Source organism: Hemibagrus wyckioides, linkage group LG08, assembly GCF_019097595.1.
Source record: "Hemibagrus wyckioides isolate EC202008001 linkage group LG08, SWU_Hwy_1.0, whole genome shotgun sequence".
Taxonomy (NCBI): Eukaryota; Metazoa; Chordata; class Actinopteri; order Siluriformes; family Bagridae; genus Hemibagrus; species Hemibagrus wyckioides.
Window position 1 is genome coordinate 17,132,686 of NC_080717.1, and position 22,379 is coordinate 17,155,064.

Below are 22,379 nucleotides of genomic sequence, written 5' to 3' on the forward strand. Positions count from 1 at the left end.
ACTGTGATGGTTGACTCTAATCTGTCGAATTTCTGGAGCAGTCAAAGCAGCTGGTATGGAAAATTAAGAACTGTTTGAAAAACACATCTCATTCTTGCTCCCCAATCTAGTTTCAGGCCAATCCGGGCCAGTTTTTAGTCAGCTCGGGACATATTCTTTTATTAAATCACCTACATGCTCTCTTCACTGGGAGATATTAGATAGAAAATAAAAGTAAACCATAAAGAGTGTGATCCCACATGCTGATTAAACTGGGAGTCAGTATAAAACCTCACAAATATTTAGAATTGGGAAAATACTCTGATTTCTATCTATCTATCTATCTATCTATCTATCTATCTATCTATCTATCTATCTATCTATCTATCTATCTATCTATCTATCTATCTATCTATCTATCTATCTATCTCTCTATCTATCTATCTATTTTACATTTATAAACTGATGAGCTATACCACAGAACAGAAGTAAATAGCCATAAAACAGCCATAGACTGAGTGACTGCCTAGACTGTGATATAAGCAGCGAGACTATCAGTTGCACTGAGAGGGATAATGATGGGTACCAGCTCTGATGCCAGAACCACACCAGTCCACTGGCTCTTTATGACAAGACTCAAGCAGGAAATGGCAGCCACGATCAATAATATCCTCTACTAAATTATAGCAGCCCAAGCAAACCCATTAAAGAGTGCTTTGTGCATGTAATACGTTCAGCCCAGTAGGTTTTCTCCAACATTATCTCTTCTGCATCCTTATTGAATTTGAAATTGCAATTGTATTTATGCTCACATTTGTCCTTACAGCTCTTATTGTTCTCTTGTCTGTTGTACATTTATCTGTGCTTCTATCTTTTATTCTAACCAGTGGAGAGCTGGGTTTCCTCCTGTCTTGTACCTCTGTACCTTTTCTTTTTTTCTTTCCACGGTTGCCAAAATCCATCATCTCAGTAAAGATAGTCAGGAAAGCCACAACTGAAGCTACAAGCACAATAATGTTGAAAGTACATCCACCCTAAAGTCACTATCTCAGATCATACTCTCAGGAGGATCAAACAAGAACAACAACAAAGAACAGTAAGAGGATATTTATTAAAGTCTTCACCTGAAATACAATAGTAGCTTTTTTTGTGTGTCCATTTTGAACATACTGCATGGGACTAAGAAAAAAGCACAAATTCTAACCTGAATATAATAAAAGAAAAGTTCTTAACTTCCAAATGAGTTCAGGCGGCATAAAGCTACAGACCTGTCAGTGTAATATTTCGGCATAATTCATCATGGTGCATTAATTCTATAATAACATTACATAACCCTTCACACAACACACTGCACCACTGGCAAACTTAATCAGTTTGTTTAGGTCCTGACTCCAAACAACACACACACTCCTCAGGGTGTCCTCAATAGGCAGTCAAAAACAATCCAACAATCGCTGTTTGGGATTTGATCACAGTTGACGATCAGATGTAATATTAATCATTCTTCAGTATCTATTCCATCAAGAGTGGCTTCACAGCATGGAGTTCCACAGCACTGTGTTCAGGAAATCTTTACTGAGATGTTTGTTAATTTGACCTTTAGTTCTAATACAAGCAACAAAACAGCTAACATTTGTACGAATTGATTTAGTAAAGTAAATCAATTTTATTTGTGAAGCACACGTAACAATGAGATGTATTTAAGCAAATATTTTCCACCAGCTTCTCTCGACTGCTTCAGACACATACACATACACTATAACACATGCTCAAACATTTCCAATAGCTATGGAATAAAAGTATGCTGAGTTTTGCTTAAAAAAAGGACAAAGTAGCAACATGTCTGATGTTTACTGGTAGAATTGTTCACCTTTTTGTTTTAGCAGAGATAGAAGAAAGGTCAGCAGTAATTGTGCGGTGGCCTTAAAAGGTCTAGTAGCAACAAGTATACAAAGCATATCTCCAATGCTGGTGGTGGTGGAGGGGTGGGGGGGGGGGGCAGGGAGTCGGTTTACAGATGAGGCCAAAAGCTAAAGATATTCAATCTCTCACAATATACAACATACATTCACATTAGAATCAAAAAAGCTCATTGGACACACATAAATGCGTCCCTGTGTTTGGGTGGGATATATTGGGCAGCAAGTCCTCAAAGTTGATGTGTTAGAAGCAGGAAAATGGGCAAGTGTAAGGATTTGAAGTGGTCCAAAGAAGGAATTGTGTTGAACCAGTGACAGGGTCATAGACAGCCAAGGCTCATTGATGCACATGGGGAGTGAAGGCTGGCCTGTTTGATCCAACAGATGAGATACTGTTGCACCAACTCAAGACAACATCCAGAACGTTTAAACTTGGTCACAACTGGATCTTCCAGCAGGACAATGGTCCTAAGCATACCTCCAAAATAGCTAAAGAAATCACATTGGGGTGGCCGCCACAAACACACTGTGGACTGAACTGAAAAAGCAAGAAGGCATACGAACCTGCCTGAGTTACAGAAGATCAGGAGGAATGGGCAAAAAATTCCCACATATGTTGTGATAATCTTGTGGAAGGTTACCCCAAGCTTTTGATTCATGTTAAACACCAAATACTAACATACTATATGTAGACCCACCCATTGAAAATCTGATATAGTGAATAAAAGTCTGTCAATTAGGTAGATTGTTCTGAAATGGCCTCTTACGCAAAGAGTCATCATTATTTACGTAACACAGGAAAACTGATTTTCATTTTAACACTGTATCACTATTCCAAGATTGGTTTTACTTTTAATTAATGATCCGCATGAGCCGATTACTTGGCCAAACCTACTTTAACCAATGTTCATGGAATCAGTTAGGAATATGAAGCCCACAATGAGCATTATAAATCACAAGCTTAATTAACAACATAATTATGCAGTTCGTTGGCATAATTAAGAACTGAGGCTAGGTTTAAGACAAGAGTTGTGTATATTATCAGCATTTATTTATTCATTTATTTAATCAACATACGTGTGTTTTGTGAAGATTTAAACAAAGACCATGTTTCACTGCTGCAGAGGATAATGTTAACTTGTATAACTGTATAAGCCTCAATATAAAGAGTTATCAGAAAATTTGCAGAGCATCACTGTAGTGAGTAATATAAATACGCACAGTAATTACAGTAACATTGTCCTCACACACTTCAGACATCAGACAGGAACAGAATGTTAAAGAAATAGATTTACTTTTGACTCTGAGCAGTGGGCATCGGGTGTCTGAGAAGCACTGGCTAAAGCTAAATCACAGTCTTTTGTCACAAATCAAAAGGTGAGAATTAGTACTGATGAATCTATTATTAAACAGCACATTGTAGCCAGCGAATGTTCCGCTAAGTAATCCCATTCGGAGGCCGTCCACACCGCTCTCGCACAATGAATACTTCTGTTTCACCGCTGCTTCTATCGAGCGTGATAAATGAACTATGACTTGCTGTGGCCGTGTGTGTTTTGTAATTAGTGCAAATAAGTGCTGCTCTTGAATCGGGTTAATTCATAACATTTGAAATGTCTTGTCATCTATGACCAGTGTCTTTGGAGCATGATGCATTGAATTGTTTCAGATATGAAAAAACATGCCATTAAAACTAATTCACTACAGAAACACAGCAGGACCATTGTGTGCTTGAGTGGGTAAGTGTGTATTTTTTTCCATCAGAGATGTTGATGGAACACAGCATGAACAGTGATTGTTCATACTTTAGTCACCTGTAAGCTTATCTAATAAAAATTATGATTAAATAGATCTAGAAACTAGAGGGTTGTGTGTGTATGGTTGGGAATTGCCTTGCACCTCCAGGGATGGGGGTTCAGTTGTTCTCCCCATGCTTCAGGGGTTCCTATGGGCACCACAATTTCCTCCCCAATCTTTGCATCGTTGGGTGATTGGCATCTCTAAATTGTCCGTAGTGGATGAATTGGTGTGTGAGTGTCCATGTAATTGTGCCCTGCGATGGGTTGCTACCCTGTTCAGAGTTGTTCCCCACTTTGTACTCTGAATCCCCAGGGATAGATTCCAGGCTCTTGATGATCCAGTGTAGGATAAGCGGTACAGAAAATGGATGGAGGGATATAAATAAGCTAACAAAAAAAAAAAAAAATTCAAAGGTCTCATGAGGAAAACTGTTACAAAAAAAAAACACCAACAACATGTAGCTCTTAGTTATAGAAATTAAAAGACGCAACAGGTTGCTAAGCTTACAATTAGGTTAAGACATAACATTAATTAGCTACATTAATATTTATGTCGTTGCAAGGTTTTCGCAAGGAGAGTAAGACGATCGTGCTTGTGCATTATTATTATTTCAATGGATTAACTCAGCATGACTCAGTTTGACAGTGGACTCTCTTTTCGAAAAAGAGATTTTTTAGTGCATGGTAATCAGAGAAGCCACATAGAGAGGGACGGGCGGGCAAAATTAAAAGCAGATAGACAGGAGGAAAGAAAAAAAAAAAAGCCCCACATCTTCCCTGTGATTGCAACATTAATCCATTACGATATCCAAGTCAGGACCCTTACTATGAAGTATTATTCCTCTATGGCAGTGGGTTAGTGGACAGTTGCCCCCATGGTCCTTCAGATGAGATAGAATGAAGGCTGCTTTAAGATTTATTCAGAATCCAATTGATCTGTGCACATTAAAAACCCCCCCTGACTTGGACAGGGCTTGTTTCATTAACTAAAGCTGGCCTTTAATGAACAGCTATAGCAGTTCTGACTTTTAGCAGGAAGGAGAGCTCAGTGGGACAGGCAGACAGACACAGAGAGAGAGAGAGAGAGAGAGCACGAAAAGGCTCGAGAGTGTAAAAGCCAGAGACATTTTATGCCTAAATCAATGCCCAAGCTGGCTCTTATTCCATCAAATGCATGTTCATTTTTTTTTCCCCCGAGATCAATGTTATTTGGATTTGGGAAGCCGGCGTAGCCACAAAAATTTACAAGCTCTCCTTTTGGTTGAGAAAGGCGACAAGATTGACAGTTTTACAAGCACATCCAATAAGCAAGCATAAATCTGCTGAACGCTTTGGGATAATGAAAAAGAGCTTCCTCTTTTATTTATTGCTTTAGGTCTGTATTATTACTGGTGGTTAAACAGAGAAAAATAAAATCTACATCACCTTCTATACGATGACAATCAATGTTCTGTCACAAGCATTCATTGCATAGCAACATATCAAATGTTCACTCCAATGCTCTCTAAGCTACATTCTGCACCACTGTAATTTAACCAAACTCTACCTCAATATGATTGACATGTAATGATAATTTAATCTCTTTTTAAAAACAAATGAGGTGTAGGGTTTCAGAGAAAAGCACAAGTTAGGCTTATTACAAGTTTAATCATATCATTCTTAAAAGCACGTATTTGGTATTCAGTATGTTAAAAAAAAAGAGGTAAAATTACTAATTACATATTGATCTGAGTTAAATAGAGCAGTGGTAGAGGTGGGTGTTGTTAATCACACTATATAGAGCCTTCTTCAAACTTGTTGAATGTTGAAAACACAACTATTTCCAATGTTTTTGTACTGCTGTAACATTAAGATTTTGCTTCACTGGAACTAAAGAAGCCCAAACATGTTCCAGCATGACAATGTGTACAAAGTGAGGTCCATGGAGACATGGTTTGAATGGAGGTTGGAGTGGAAGCGTGGCTGAACACTGAACACTTATGGGATGAACTGGAACACCGACTGCCTTCTCACCCGACCTCAATACCTGACTTCACTAATCCTCTTGCGGCTGAATGAGCTCCAGAGCCACACTCTGAAAAAGAGCAGGAGTGCTGTTTAAGAAGCAAATGAGGGCACAGACTCTAGAACTAGTTGTTCAACAAGTATGCATGATTGTAATGGTTAGGTGTCCACATATTTTTGGCCATATATTGTACACTGGTCCGGAACAAAACATACTACAGAACACTGATACACTGATATGATGGCCTTTTTTATTTAGACTGGGTTGAAATACACTGACCAGGCATAACATTATGACCACCTGTCTAATATTGTGTTGGTCCCCCTTTTGCTGCCAAAACAGGCATGACCTGTTATGCACTGTGTATTCTAACACCTTTTTATCAGAACCAGCATTAATTTATTCAGCAATTTGAGCAACAGTATCTTGTCTGTTGGATCGGATCACACGGGCCAAGCTTCGCTCACAACGTGCATCAATGAGTGTTATTCACTTCACCTGTCAGTGGTCATAATGTTATGCCTGATCGGTGAATGGTACAATTGTTAGAAGAACTGTTTAAAGGAATAATTGTTTCGCATTTTTTCTCCTTTTGAATCTAAATTAACAATCAATAAAATGTGAATACGACTTGTTCCAAATTGACAGTCGATAGCACTCCAGCGTATGTTGTTTTCATGACAACGGTGAGTTTTGTCGTGTGTGTGTGTGTGTGTGTGTGTGTGTCTGTGCATGCTTGCACTCTCATCTGCTTTAATATTGACATTCATGCAGTTAAACAGAAGACCAGAAAGGTTTAACTACGTGAAAGAACCTATCATTGGCTGTCCTTTGCTAAATGTACCAAAGAAAAGAGCTTCCTGCCTTCCTTACACAAACCGTTTCCTTTTCTTCCCTTTCATGGTTTTAGAGGAGGAAGTCAATATGACCTTTGTGAAACTCAAAAACAGCTTTTGGTTGTTTCCCTCTCCAACCTCTCACTCTGAGAGAAAGACACAGGCGGGAGAGGAGAGGGGAGGTCATGAGTAAACGCCTGAATGCTGGGGAAAAGTGCCACCTCGACTCTCCATTATTGATGTCTAAATAGGTGCATGCCATTGACTCATTCTGTCAAGACTCGTCATGTGAATACGCGGAAGTGTGAAGGTTGTTGAAGGTCGTCCACGTTAATTGCAGAATGTGAAAAGCCGGTTTGTTTCATAAACAAGGAATCACTGCATCCTGGCAGAAACTGCCTTACGTTTGGAAACGTGTCTTCAACTTCAACAGGTTCTGGATTGTACCTGAATGAAGATAAATTAATGAAAGGTGGAAGGTGTGTTGTCTCTCCATGTGTGAGCAGTATGTGGGTGAGAAATATAACACACAGTACCTTTAATGAATACTCCAAGGAGGGGAAAGGGCGACACCGTCAATCAGAGTTGACAGTGGAAAAAAAAAAAAAAAACACTCCGCAGGGATACACCTCAAATCCTTATTAAGGGTTTATTCAACACACTCCTAGATAATACCTCAAACAAAGTAAAACAAACTAGCACCACACCGAACCATCGATAAGTCCCTTTTCTCCTCCATGTGTAGCTTTACACAGACCTGACTTCACTTATTTAATGAGACTTATTCATTCATCTTCCTTAAGCAACATAATTGACTGTATTAAATCTTGTTGATTTAATGTATCTACCTCATCAATGCGAGCTAAAATTACACAAAGCATGATTTATGGTTATCCAAATGTTTTCCACCAACTCCTGGTACATGACTGTAACTGATTTATTACTGTTTGCTTAATGCAAGTTTAGCAGTACAGATTTACACAAAGTCGCATGGCTATGTGATTCTTCTACCTCGTTATGCACATGTTTCAAACCGCACACGAACCCAGACAAACCGAGTGATCTGTCTGTGTCTGTACTATTTTAACGGACAAAAATACAATAATAAAGGGCATCATTATCCCATTATTGTTTTATAAAATGACTGAAAATTAAACAAATTAAAAGGAAGGAGGAACAAAAAAAAAAAAAAACAGACACATTTTTTTTCTCCAACAAAGCTTCTTAAATGCTCAGTGACACAGATCAGGGACGGAGAATACAAATAATCCAGCAGGCAAAATCTCCCCACTCTCTTCTCAGCATGAGGCGCTTGGGCCTCTTTGTTTGCTGAACGTGATGTGCAATGCTGATCGTCCACCGCCGTCCGTTGCCAGTCATGTGGGACTGCAATTGAATGATGGGATAATTTCTTATCTCTTGTTTGTGTACACCTATGCAAACAAACATGTGTGACAGAGTGTGTCAATGACGCACACATTCTTATATGGTCTGCTCTGGGCCTGAGGGAGTGACTACACCTCAGCATAGCCGCAAATAAGACGGTAAACTAAAACGCAGCAGACGTGCTGGCAGAGAGCTTGTTTTAAAAGTCCTGTCAGACTCCAACTGTTTTGATGCATGTACTTGTGTCCAATAAAATCCTTGCAAACGTGATGGCTTAGACTCATTAAAGTGCAACACGGGGTGCTGGAACATTGTTGGAGCTTTAAACAGAAAGCACGCAGTTTGAGGCGGAGAGCGAGCACAAAAGGAGCAGCAGTGTCGGAGACGCGGGCGTCTGTGCCCTTGTGAGGTGAGGACATCTGAGTCATTTCTTTGAGTGGAATAGTTGGCCTTAATCAATCACTCAGGAGCAGGCAGCTCAGAAGCAAAGGCCAAGAGAACCAGTATCCACGCTGGTTAATTAGACAATCAGCCAGACATGAGGCCTCATTACCAACCTCCTCTCTGCCCTGTCTACTCTCTCGCCTCTGCAGATGATACAAGCTGCAGGAATATACTTCCATGATATACAACAAAAATATACAATAGAGGAAATAAATAAATAGACATTAATTAGAGAGTTGGCTTCACCCTTGGCATGCATAGTTTTGAAAGTGATTAAAAAGTAATATTCAATAATTATACACTTATATATATATTTCAATAAATAGTTACTAGTTTTTAAATGATTGTCTCTGTGTGCTGCTCGGTTTACCTCGCTATTCTCACCTTATTGTCACAAACTGTGGGTAGTAACTAAAATCTGAGAGATCCTCCGATTTGAGTTGCTGCTCCTCCAAATCATGTTGAGATACGTGGGTAACTTATAACCTGCAACTTCCAACCAAGTGGGAAAAAATCACCATGGTTTGCCAAATTAACTGCTTTGTCCTGGTCACAGTGGATCTCAGGAACACTGGGTGCGAGCCAGGAATACACCCTGGATGGGATGCCAGCCCATGGCAGGATACCATGTACACACACTCACACACTCATTCACACCTAGGGACAATTTAGCATAGCTAGTCCACCTACATGAATGTGTTTGGGAAGTATTTCCCATTTGTCTGGGAAAGTTATCAGAGCTACAAGGAAACCAGATTGTGTAAGTATGCTGTAAAACCCCGACATGTATGTCATGTGATCTCAATATATATATATATATATATATATATATATATATATATATATATATATATATATTTTTTTTTTTTTTTCAAAATGTTGAAGCTTATAGTCACTAAGTGTTTATGAAAGCAGGCAAAAAGGAGATAAGGAATGGAAATCTTTACTTGACCCCATTCATGCAACCACATCCTAAAACCACTGTGAGCGACAGTCGTCAATCAAAATGACTGGCAGTGCCGACACATCCATATCGAGGAGATAGTAGGAGATGACAGAGTGAGAGAAAGACAGTTTTTGCATTTCTATGCACAGACAAAGAGACAATGAGAGGATGATATAAATCTTAAAGCATCTTTATGGGGGAAAAAAAGGAGAAGAAGAGGCAGGTTCACTCTCATTCTGTATTTTCTCTCCACTCTTCAGGACAAATAACCTGCATTTCCATATTCAGCGTACTGTTTTAAAAATTTGTCTTTCAGTAGCACACATATTGTCGATATAATAAAATTAAAAAACAGTTTTTAATAAATAATCTACAATATGAATAGCCTCGGTAAAGGTTGGGCAGTGTGGTGGCTGGTACATTGCATGTCCTTGCACGATCCTGAGCTACAGAACAAGAATCATGCTAATAAACCGTGGATAAGAGATTAGCATGGCAATTAGCCGAGACGCAATTATCAGCTAGTGAGATGAAAGTGACTTCTCTTCCAAGGTGTTTTTTATACATTCAATAGCTGTTGAGGAGTTTGATAAATTGGGTGAGTTTTTTTTCTGATGTTGGAGTTCACAGCTGACGGAACTGCTACAGTTGTGTGTGAATCTTGCTAATTAGACGGGGATTTTTTTGTCTTTTCATTAACCTCGTTTGACACCTACTGCAAGCCATGCAAGGGTTTAGGGTGGCACCGAATTAACACGGAAACATGCAATCGGAGGATGTGATGCACAAGAACTGCCTGGGGAAACACTAGAGAGAAAATATAAACAGCAGCCATGAATCGAAATGTAACAGATGTGTAAATGACAACTTTTAAAGAAAACAATATTCCAGTTCTGTATCACTTAATAAGAGCATCCTGTCAGGCAGGCCACCAGTCATTATACACTGCATTATCAACGGTAACTATGCTTTTTCACTGACAGTTGACACTAACAAGTCCAAATATTTAAATCTAGTACAATCTGCACTATACTATCAAAAGTTTGTGGACACCTCACCCATATGTGGCCCGTCCCCAAACTATTACCCTATACTGAATGCACAAAACTGTATTAGGTGCCTTGGTGTGTTTCAGCATTACAGTCTCCCTTCACTGGAACCAAGCACAGAGCCCTGACCTCAACCTCACTGGACACCACTGGGATGGATAGAAATGCTGACTGCATCCGGGTCCTTAGTCAGTGTCTGACCTCACTAATGCTTTTGTGGCTGAATGAGCAAATCCCTACAGCCACTTTCCAAAATTTAGTAGAGAACCTTCCCAGAAGATTGAAGGTTATTATAAGAGCAAAAGGTGACTATATCTATATAACAGAATTCTCAAAAAGCACATGTGGGTGTCCAGATGTTTTGTTTTGCTGAATGAAGAGGCATGAACAGGCAGTGATAACGTCACTTACACTGTCATCAAAGTAAACATCCAGCTGTCTTTCACAGTGGAGGAAAATCAAATAAAATCTGTGCACAACTGAATTGTATTGTCAATTCAATTTAATAATACTTTTAGAGCACAATAGGTGTAGATCAGACGTAGCTCTCCAATAAGCAAGCGACAGGTAAAAGTGGAGGCAAGGGAAAAAAAAACAAAAAAAAAAACTGAAAGCACTTGAAGCAAGAAACTATGAAAGGAACCAGGCTCAAAAGTTAACCTCTTCTGCCTGACTGTCTGCCTCAAGATTTCTACAACTGCATAAAGCTAAACAATAAAAGCATGTTCAGTATTAATGAATTGTGAAGAAGAGCCCTGGGATGAGAACAGAACATTATTAATGATTATAGCAGCAGTTTTTGGGAACAAATCTACAGTATCCAGGTAAGACTGACCTCTGAAGAAAAGATAATACTTTAGCATACTTGAACTGTTTTTTGGAAGTAGAAATCTTTAGGGTATCTATGTGGGACGGAATGTATCTATGTTAAGACGATCCAGCCGGATCCAGAGGGAGGTTCTGTCTAAACGTGTGGTGTAAAAACACCTTTACCTACTCTTATCATCCTCTAAATTTAGTTAACATAAAAAGACCACTTCATATATTTATGAGTCACTTAGTGTAGTGTACAATTCATATGAAAGTGCTGCTGTTGCAATACATTGTGCTCCTGAGACGTATTTCATATGTGTGAAACAGTGAATGACAAAAGAATGAAAAATAAAACCAAGAACCTTGAATTTCAAAAACAAGTTACGCAGGTTTCTGAAAATAAATCTAGGAGAGCCTCGATCACTTTTCTCTACTCTGTCTAAGTCTCTCGCTTACTCCTATCCTCATTCACACCCACCTACCTGACTCGTCATCAGACTTGTTCTCGTTTTCAGAATCAGTGAGGGTCAGGGCCGAATTCTCGTGACTGGACTGACCGGAGCTGTGGCGGGACTTGACGTTGCGGGTGCTCCACAGCTGCATGGCTCTTTCTGGAGAGATGGGGCCTTCAGGATCTGAGTCAGCATCAGAGCCTGCGCTCAGAGCATAGCCGTGCAGTAGCCCGAGGTTGGGGCAGTAGGTGTTCTGGTGGGAGGTGGGCTCGCAGATTCCTAACTCTGCCAGAGTGAAGTTTCCTAAAAACACAAAGGGAGAGAGGCAACTCAGTCACTGGTAAGTTGAACTGTCTCTCAGGTGAGCTGGATACACAACCTAAAACCAGACATCTTTCATCTAACTACTAGTTGCATCATGATTATTTCTCTTCCAGATGTTATCTGATACAATAGATTATCTGCAATCCATTTTCTGTCACCTAATAGAGCAAGGAACATAATGAGGCCTGAAGTTGGCACTTCAGTTCATCCCAAATGTGTTTCAGTGGGGTTTGAGGTCAGGGTTCTTTGTGCAGTCTACTTCAACCCTGGGAAACCATGTCTTCATGTACCTCACTTTATGCACAGGGGCTCAGATTTGGGCTCTACATCATATTTCCAGGGAAAGGAAATCTTAAAGCTACAGTATACAAAGACAGTTGTGAGAGTTCAATTTTGAGGCAGAACTTTTGGGAAGACCCACATAAGTGTGGTTATCCTATACTTTCCTATACTTTTGGCCATATGGTGTACATACTCAAGTCTATAGAGCCAGTGAAAAGAAAAATAAGAAGAAAATGAGCAGATCCGAATGCTCTGAGACCATTTAAAATGCAAGGGTTACCTGGTTGGTCTGTTCTGCCCCCAGACCCCATTACCAGATAAATATACAGTATAACATCTTCCAGATTAAAGCACATCAAACTAAATCAATAGACACAATGGAGGCTCAATTACAGCCAAGCCAAGGGAAAAGCAATTAAGAGAAAAAGGCATGCACAGCGACTTTCTCCTCTCTAGTAATTAAAAGAGCATTGTCAGTGCAATCCCTCACAATCAGCTAAGAAAAAAAAATGCATAATTTTAATTGTTAGTAGTGTTCAGTCTTAGCCCACAAGAATTTTGAAGATTATACTCTATGATTACTCTGGGTACTCTGCTAAAATTTCTTCAATAGTGTAGACTGTTAAACAATAATTAAACAATTTGCTTTAAGAAATCCTAATCGAAAAAAAAAAAAAAATAATCGAACGTAGTTAATGTAAGTGAAAAGAAGGCTAATGGTCATTGAAAATAAAATCAACTAGACTATTACATTCAGATACAGAGCAAGTACAATTGAGAGCTCGGATTGAAATGCCATTTGCAGCTATTTGCAATGCTAGAGTAAAATGAAAAGCAGAGTGGTTACAGCCTTACAGGCTGTAGAGCTGAGGCACCTGATATGTGTTCATTGCAGGTTGAGTTTTAATGGACTCGAGCTAAAACGTATCTCTCTTTTACCGTACAAGATTCATATCTGTCCGCCTCCTCCCACCTGCATGAGGGTAAAACTCATCTCTTGTGGACATACAGCAGGAAATAATAGCAGCAAGATACCCAGATAGTAATTTTACAGGGGCATAGCAATTCACAATAGCTTAATATGTGCCTTAGTTTCCAGTTCTCGATTGATTAAAACATTCAACATGATTAAAATATTCAATTACAATAGCTGAAACTTAATAAAGGTGTTTATCCATTCAGACATTTAGTGGTATGAAACAAACCTTTGCATATAACATCACTAAATTAAACATGGCTAAGCTGTTAGCATGGTTCAGAAGGGGAGGCATGAAGCATGGGGAATCTCTTTTTCTGACGTTACTTAGTTGTGTTCTCACAACTCACACAGCCCTCGGTGGCACTAGGTTTGTTTTTTGAGTCCGTGATCGAATATGAAATCCCCAATTACCTCTGTGATTTCTTTAGCCTGGACTGAATCAGAGCCTGAATGAGTTTGCTGTAGGAATGCAGCTCTTTAAAAGTGTGTGTGTGTGTTTGAGAGGGTGTGTACATATATCATTTTAGCCTGTATGTCTGTCTGTAAATGTAAACAAATGCAAATGTCTGGCTGCAGGTGTAAACATGCTAGAAAGTTTCAGTACACTGTAATGTAATATTCCAGTCCACGTTTCACTAGCTATCAACATCATAACTTTCCAGAAAGCCAAAGTGCTCCTAAACACCAGACATTAAAGAATCGTGGGGAACTTCCAGCACCTGTTTTCTAGTTTGCTAGATGTGAAAACAGCATGAGAAAGAGATGCATACATTTTTTTTTATACCTATAGACCCTCCAGATTTGTGATAGGAATAAGAAGATACTGTTTCAGAGGAGAAGTGTGGGCTTGATTAAGTTTCTATGTTTATTACACCTCAGGTGATAAAAGTGTTATTTTGTAATGAATAGCCTACTTTATTTTGCAGTCTGTTGAACGTGCAAGTACGTAAATATGTAAGAAATATCGATTTAAGTATCCTGGTATCAACTCTGCCTCTTATCGACCGAAACAATGTGATATATCGTTACTGCAATATGATTTTTTTTTTTTGAGATTACTGGCATTAATTAAACACCCATGTGCACCCTGATACATGATAAGAAGCAGTGCACAAGCACAGGAGAGAGATTCAGCTAGGCTGAAAAACAGAAAAAAAAATATTTGTCACTTGTATTTACATTTCTGGCATTTGGTGGATGGATACCTTTCTCCAGAGCAACTTACATTTCACCTCATTTTTTAAACAATTGAGGGTTAAGGGCCTTGCCCATGGGCCCAACAGTGGAACCTTGGTGGACCTGGGACTTGGGGGACCTGGGACTCACAACCTTCCAAGCAGTACCTTCCAACACCACTAAGCTACCACATGCCCCACACTATTGACACATAGACCTGTAGAGAAAATGGTTCTGTTTACATTGAAGCGTCTTTATTTTTTTGTATTTCCAATGCTTCCTGAATAAAGTTAAAAGTTAGACTCATAAAAGAGTCAATTTCATTACATCAGTCTCATTAGCTCATCAGGCTCATCCCCTTTTTAACGTTTAGAATTTGAAGTCGAATTTAAAAGTACCAGCCTTTAAATAAATCAAAATGATCGAAACCTCAATTATAGTTATTATAAACAATAATAATCAGTAACTTCGTTTCTGAAGCCCCAGTTCCGAATAGTTCAGCTTCCTGCGAAATCAGAGTAATAAGTAATAGCCACAGCAAAGCAATACAAGTCTAAAAATATATAACGTTTATCGGAAAAAAAAACCCACGAATCAACTGCATGAATCTTATTCTAAACAGGGACATATAAAGAAGAGTTTTGTGTGTGTGTGTATGTATTCTGTAAATAAAGAGTGCATGTGTCTGTGTGTGGACATGTACTCTATAGAGCTATACAGCTTGTGTGTTTGTGTGGATGTTCACACTGAGCTTATGAAAACATACAACCATAACTGCAGCTCAAGCCTTTGAAGCGTGATTGTGCGCACTGAATGAACACTGATGCCTTCAGAAGAGTTTGTCCTTGCACAGTGCAGTGCAGTTTGTTCTGTGCTGATTCCGGTGTGGGTAAAAGGCGATGCAGCATGTTAGAGTCTGTCTTCGTGCATGCGTGCGAATTGCAGTGATCCGTCCCTGTATTAGCTTTACTAAGCTTTATAACTTGCAGAACTTAAATGCGGCTGTTAAGTGAAAGCAAAAAAAAAAATCCCAAAAACCAAGACCAAAACCATTTGCAATGCTATTGGGTAGCACTGATTTTACACTAGTGAGCAGGTCAAATCAGAGAGATAACTGGGAACCGTCTCTTTACAGTCAGACTGCATGGGGATTAGCCTAAAAGAGATGAGATTTCTGGTCCAGTCCATCCTGTGAGGTTAAACCAGGAGAGGCTGAACAAAGCCTTTTGTCCTTTTGAGGTGATGTATACTTGTCTTATGTACTTCCAGTAGCTGTAAAATGTGCACCTCCTATCTTTTCATGATGATGTTTGGAACCTACAAACCTATGGCTCTACATTTTAGTTGATTTTGACTTGGTTTTCCATCTCCATTCTAACAAAGCAATCTACTTTTTCCTAAAAAAAAAAAAAAAAAAAGAGTATAACTATAATTTACAAAAGAATGTGACCGTATCTTGTACGCCACAGGGGCAATGCCCGGTCCTGCTGTGCTTTTAATCTCTTTTCTGCAGTTCTGAGAGAAGTCGAGCCACAGCAGAGCACCCTCGCCTACGGATCGTCTAAAGGTTGCTTTGAGATCCTACATTAGAAATAACCATAACACCAGTCTGACACAGGGTTTTATTTTAGCCGTGACTTTGCCACAGGCAGTCTCTCTGCAACGTTGCTTTGTAAGTGTGTTCATAAATTTTCAATGAGTTAAATTCTAGTCCCTCTTTTATAAGGAAGTATCCCTGATATCATCTTGAATGCAACTGCTATAAATCAATCTTGATTCATTCTGCTAATATTCAGCTTAACAATAAAAGATTCACCAACTGGGACCGGAATGTAGCATTGCGTAAATCTTTGTGGACTATAATATTCTTTTCTTTCAGACTTTTGAACATTTACAGCCATTTATATGTATTTAATAAGTAAATAAATAAATAAATGAAATGAAAATAAAATAAATTCAAATCAGTGCATATTTTTCCTTTACATAATGCTTATGCTTTATACATAATGTGAGTAAATGTAACTGTTAATAATAAATTAGGTTTATATATGTTAAATGTAAATATTAAATATAAATGTTAAACACTGAATGTAAATGCAATAAAAAACATTAAATGTTACTGTAATTAATTATACATATTAAATATAATTATGTGTAGTAAAACTTATCACTTAAACCTAAAACTGTTAATGATAATAAGGGCAATTGTCAATGAATGTCAATTAAAACAACAAAACAAACAAACAAACAAGACCCTGTGGCCTAAAATGTTTCATTACAATGAATTTACATTCATAGAATTTACATACCCACATCTGTTTTGTTTTTTTTTGTTGTTGTTTTTTTTTATCTTCTGTCTGTTCTGCCTCAGTCTTTTCTCGTCTCAGTGTTCATGACAGCCTCAGTTATGATTCACTATGATTTTTGAGATACACTGCACTTTCATGTCACAGCTCCCTGCTGAATGGCAGTGTGACGTGGAGCGTGGTGACTGTTAACTCTACTGCAGGAGTCAGAAGAGATGAAGTACTGGGAGATGTTGGTGGAGACAGTTCGATATAGGTGAGCTCCTCACAGCTCTGGGGAGCCTGGAAGAGCCATAAAGATAAGTGCAAGTAGTGGCTGATGATGGCAAATGAAAAGAGTGGCACTGAACCCTTGCTGTAATTGAGTAAACACCAACAAGGACTCACAAGAAAGCCTCTCTCCACCTGAGACTTGTCACAGCAGTTTTGAGTGGAGTAGGCAGGTGGGAAGGGAAAGAGAAAGGAGGTGGAGGGGAAAGAAGCTGGTGGTAGATTTTCGTGCTAAAGCTAAACAATTTGATTAAGACGTGGAATAATATTAGGCTTCAGAGTGATAAAATTATAGGTGCTACAATTATCTCACAGTGCTTGCGGATGTGTTTTAGAGGTGGGATATGTCTGTTGGTAATCATCACATCTGTATGACTGAGCAGGAGCCAGCTGTGCAGAATGGGATTTTGTCAGACATGACTTTGTTATTATACTGCTTGTGGCTCTTTTTTTTTTTTTTTAACAGACAGTGTTGGCTGTCTGCTGGATGGTTTATCAGGATTATCTGACCCGTATATTCCCTCTCAGACAAGCACAAATACTGTCATGTGCTCTTACAATAAATCACTCAAACAGATCGAAGTGGCTATAAGCAGCCGTGTAAAAAGTCAGGAACTGGTCTTCTCTTATTTTTTGTGTGTCTTTCTTCATCTTAATGAAAGCCTACTTGATTATTTAATTTGTCTTTGAGAATAATTTTTAAAATGCCTCATATCCCATAACCCTAAAAAACACTTTAGAAAAGAAACTAATTGGTAAAATGTGATTTGCATGCCCAAACAGCATCTGAACAAATGCATTTTAAAATACATTTGACTCATGATTTTCTAGCCCATGGCAGAGCTGCCTTTTAGTCATGCTCGCCTGCAATGGTATCTTACTCTGGAGCCGGAACACACACTGAGGTAATATGCCACCGCAGCTTAGCCTTGAAGCCTGGGTAAAGCTCATTGTAGGCCCCAGGGGTGGAAATTGCCCATCATTATGCTTCATCAGACTCATTAAAGAGCCATTTGGAGAGACTGTGAGAGGTAGGCAGACTGGCCAATCGGATAGAATAAAATACCACCTGCTCCAGCGGGGGGAGGAGCTGGCTTCTAGTCAGAGATCAGTAGAACCCTCAAGCCACCTGGAACCCCTGAGGCCCTGCTGCTGATTGATAATGCCTGATAATGCCCATGTTCAATTTGTTCCATTTGTTAGCTGCACTGTACACTTTACAAAGGTCTAAAAGCCCAACTGGCCCCATGGAATGCTGAGAACTGTGAAAACGTGTCATTGAAAACATTGCACTTTCAAATCAAAAGTTGCATTTATGGCAGAGCAAACTTTTGGGAACATAAGGTACACAGAATGTAAGTATAACGTCTATATCCTTCACTGTAACAAGTGCAGGGAAAGAAAAAAAAAAAAGGTTTCACCCCTTAAGCAACTGAGAATTGCCTTAAGCATCATGGAACTGGAATTGGATGGATGCTGAAAAGGCAAAACAGAGCAAAACATAATGCTATTAGAAGAGTGACATTGTAAATGATGCAACATGCCATTCATGCAAGGCAAAGAGGAAATGCATGTGAGAGTGGTTTAGGGAAGAAGTGAAGTCCCAGCACAGGGCAGTAATACAATCACATGAGAAAAGAGCCATATAAACCCATGAATGTTCTCTTGGGCTACATCCTCTGGAGTTTGTAGGCGTCACCTGATAAACATTTCAATGTGACAGACTTCTACATAGGAAATGAATATCATCAGTCTGGATCATAGAGAGTTATTGCTGCTTTTTTTTTTTTTTTTAGAGAGAGAGAAGCAAGGAGGCTGCTCTTAAGAGAGCACTTTTCTTTGCTTTGGAGGCACCAGTGAGGATCTAACGCCTACCTGTAATGTGGCTTTGAGGTATATACAAGGCCTTGATCATAGACAGTTGTTACTGCCGCTATAACACCCTTCTTTTCTTTGTGCCTCTTTTATGCTTCTCTCTCTTTCTGTCTCCATGTATAGTGAATTTATTAGCAGGAAGCTAAATTCTATACATAATATAGGAATACGTGTATGGAATTGCTTGGTTTATGGCTCAGTGTGTGCAGCTGAAGATTTCCCTCTGAGAGTGACTGACTGAGAGTGTCATTGAGCAATGATAGAAAGTTGAATGAGTAATTGCCTATGAACTATGACCTATATGGAGTTCTTTCCCAATTAATTTCCTATACAAATTGCAGGACAAATTGCCTGAAACAGTTTTATCATGAATCAAAAATATCTGTACACTTAAAAAGTGAATGATAAGATCTCAGTTTTACTCTGTTGACCCCTAATCCCCCACCCCCACCACTCCCAGTCAGCCAACTGGTATCAAACTATCAGACCAGTAGTTGTTGATAATTCAAATGAAATAATGAGACACATACTTTCAATCTCGTGTTTGTAATTACAGGGCTTCACTGAACAACGTCCATTAGGATATTGATGGATTTTCAAGTTTACTTCATATCTCTTTAGATAGAATCATCATTTCCATGCAATTTCCACAAAATTCTGCAATCTGATTAGAATGAAGTATAACACAATGATCTCCCTCTGTCTCTATTGACATCTATTGATATAGATGACTACGACACTCAGACAAATGATTCACTACAGATGCTTCGATCATATTGTGATGAAACAACAATGATACACAATGATATAAGTTTTATACGCGTTTCATGCTATATTTTTTACAAAAAATAAAGGATGCTTATATGAGAAATCCTACACAGCTATAGTATTTAGCCTAATATTGAAAGTCACAATTAATATATTCATAATCATCATCATTATATGAACAGAATTTTGATGGCAAAATTAGAAGTTATTAAAAAAGTGATCATAAAAGTATCAATCTAATAAATTGTTGTGTGTAGCTTTAAGCTAATTCTAGCTATTAATAACAGTCTGAGTAATTCGGAGTCTTTAAAAAGTGTCAGCTTTCGAAGGATACCATGGTTATGTGTGTAGTCGCAACGACTCGTGAGCAGCAACCTTTTCTCCTTAACCCCAAACAGTTTGCTACTAATGCACTGTTTCTTTTCATTCATTCAGCTAATTGTAGTTACCTTCATTTTTCATGTTAAATCAGACCTTCGTAACAGGCTGCAAGGAGAGGACCTGGCTGGCTGCCTGAGCATCTCCATCAACGAGCCCGAGCCAACTACAAAATGACATTAGAACCATTTTTCTCAAAGCCCATAAAAATTAAATGTTCAAATTCGGGGTGCAAAGTTTGCCAATAGAGAGTAGATCAATACCATGCCCTCCTCCCGCGGAATATTTTATTAATTTATAAAAAAACATAAATCCATTCAACATAGCAAACCATTTCTTTAATGGCTCAGACGTATTTTCTAGTCAATTTTGTGTTTTGCCCATTTGTGTACCACATTAAACTCTGTCTCATTTACTATGCTTTGCAGGTGCTCTTATCTATGCAGTCTTATCTACCATATCTATCTTTCATATCTATGGAAGCAGTGTGTTTATGTTTAATTAAACTGTTTAGAAGAGCACACAGTTCTTCATAGACCGACCCTTTTAACTTTGCTCTCAAAGTGCACTAGATCTATGCATTTAACTGTAAAAGGTATAAACTGTTCTTTTAGTGGAGCATGCCCCTGGGTCCCTTAAAGCAGGGGTGTCCAATCTTATCCGGAAAAGACTTGTAGATGCAGGTTTTCGTTCCAACCAAGCAGAAGCCACATCTCAGTCTATTAAAAGCCAAGATCAACTGGATCAGCAGGTGGAATCAGGTGCGGCTACTGCTTGATTGGCATGAAAACCTGCATCTACACCGGCCCTTTGTGTATAAGACTGGACACCACTGCCCTAGAGGGTCAGGGATCGACCTGCCACAATTTCTGGTGAGAAACACCGCTAACTGAAGCTTCACTTAAATGTAGCACAGTGTTATTTTCGATGCCATGGTCCCAAATCACAAGTCTAAACTAAAATGCCTGAATGCTAGTGCAGGGCAGAGGACTTTCTAAACAGACAGGCAACTAGAAATACCTCCTGCTGACTGTCTGTTGGTGGTTCAACTCATTTGTGGTTCCACAGATTCAAGAGCAACCAGTGGACATTTTACAGATGGTAACGATGCACCTTCCAATGATCCTCTGCCCATGACCACGACACATGATTATTCATCAAGCGTCAATCCACATTCACTATCACTTGATTACTGATTGGAATAACCTGTTCACAATCACCTCCACTCCCTAAAAAAACTTGTATTCTGCTTGCATTCTTGTGTAGTCTAGTCTTTGTGGTATGTCTGCGAAGCGGCCAAGTGTTTGTGGTCTGCTTGCTTTGCCTTGTTTACTATTTGCTTACTGCTTACTCATTAGTCTCAATGAGTTTATTACTAAGTTACCCCTTTTTCTCCTATTTTGAGCATGTCTAATCACATTGTTTCTCTGTTATACTTCTTAACAGTTATTTTTTGTTTGCATTTACAACCAGTTTCATTGCATTTACAACCAATTCCCAACCACTATCTAGCTCTCCTTGCTAGCAAACAGGGAGTTGAGGGCTAATATGTGTTTCCTCCGAGGCACATGAAGTCACCTACTGCATCGCTTGAACCTTGTGTTCATGCTATATGCCAGGCCAGATGCGCACTTGCTATCTACCCTCTTCCACATATATGAGCTCAGAGGCAGCTAGGATTGTTGTAGAGTTCTTTGAAGTAACTTTTTTCTTTAAATATAAAAATGACTGACGTTTCGTTTAATAAAAATTGTTAAACATGCCAATGGAGAGGATAAAACCTAATGTGCTTATGGATTTCAGGTGTAGTTTCCAGATGTTTACAAAGCCAGTTTCGGAAGTTTCAGTGTTTTTGAGGAAAAAACTTGCTTGAACAAATTAGAAAAAAAAAGGTGACCAGGCTGCTCCGAAAAGAAAAATGAGAGAGTGTTGCAACTAGTAGGAAAATAGTCTGAACAGTTGGGGACAGAATGAGAGAGGAATAAAGAGGAAAGAATAAATCAAGGTCAACCTGCTGAGTTTCCCACCATGATGTAACGCTGTGAAAAAGATTGTGTTATTGTGGGTTTGTGGTTCCATTAATAAAATTATACAGCTGTTTGCATGTCTTTTTGGATCTCCTAACGCTCTGATCCTTTTCTGTAGCCACAAATCAAGCAGCACACGTACGCGTACACACACACACACACACACACACAATGAGCACCGTCAGCATTAGTCTGCTATCCAACAATTACTAACAAGTACTCTGCAATTACATCTCAGTGGAGACCCCACTTGGGTTCTTCATCACCTACTCCTGACAGCTACAGCTGCATGAAATGGAGATGCACATTCCCTGATTCACTGTCATTGACAGATGCGCAGTGATATTTATGAGATAATAACTTGTG

General features: G+C 39.0%; 1 protein-coding gene across 3 annotated transcripts in view; it reads right to left on the bottom strand.

Moving 5' to 3' along the window:
• tenm2a (teneurin transmembrane protein 2a) overlaps positions 1-22,379 on the bottom strand; it is a 275,485-nt gene that overhangs the window by 182,810 nt on the left and 70,296 nt on the right. For 2 of the 3 annotated variants that reach the window (XM_058396862.1, XM_058396861.1), the window contains exon 3: positions 11,659-11,931. In XM_058396862.1, the coding sequence (XP_058252845.1) occupies positions 11,659-11,931 (273 nt within the window). The remainder of the gene's footprint in view (positions 1-11,658; positions 11,932-22,379) is intronic. The other variant, XM_058396863.1, reaches the window with a different exon arrangement.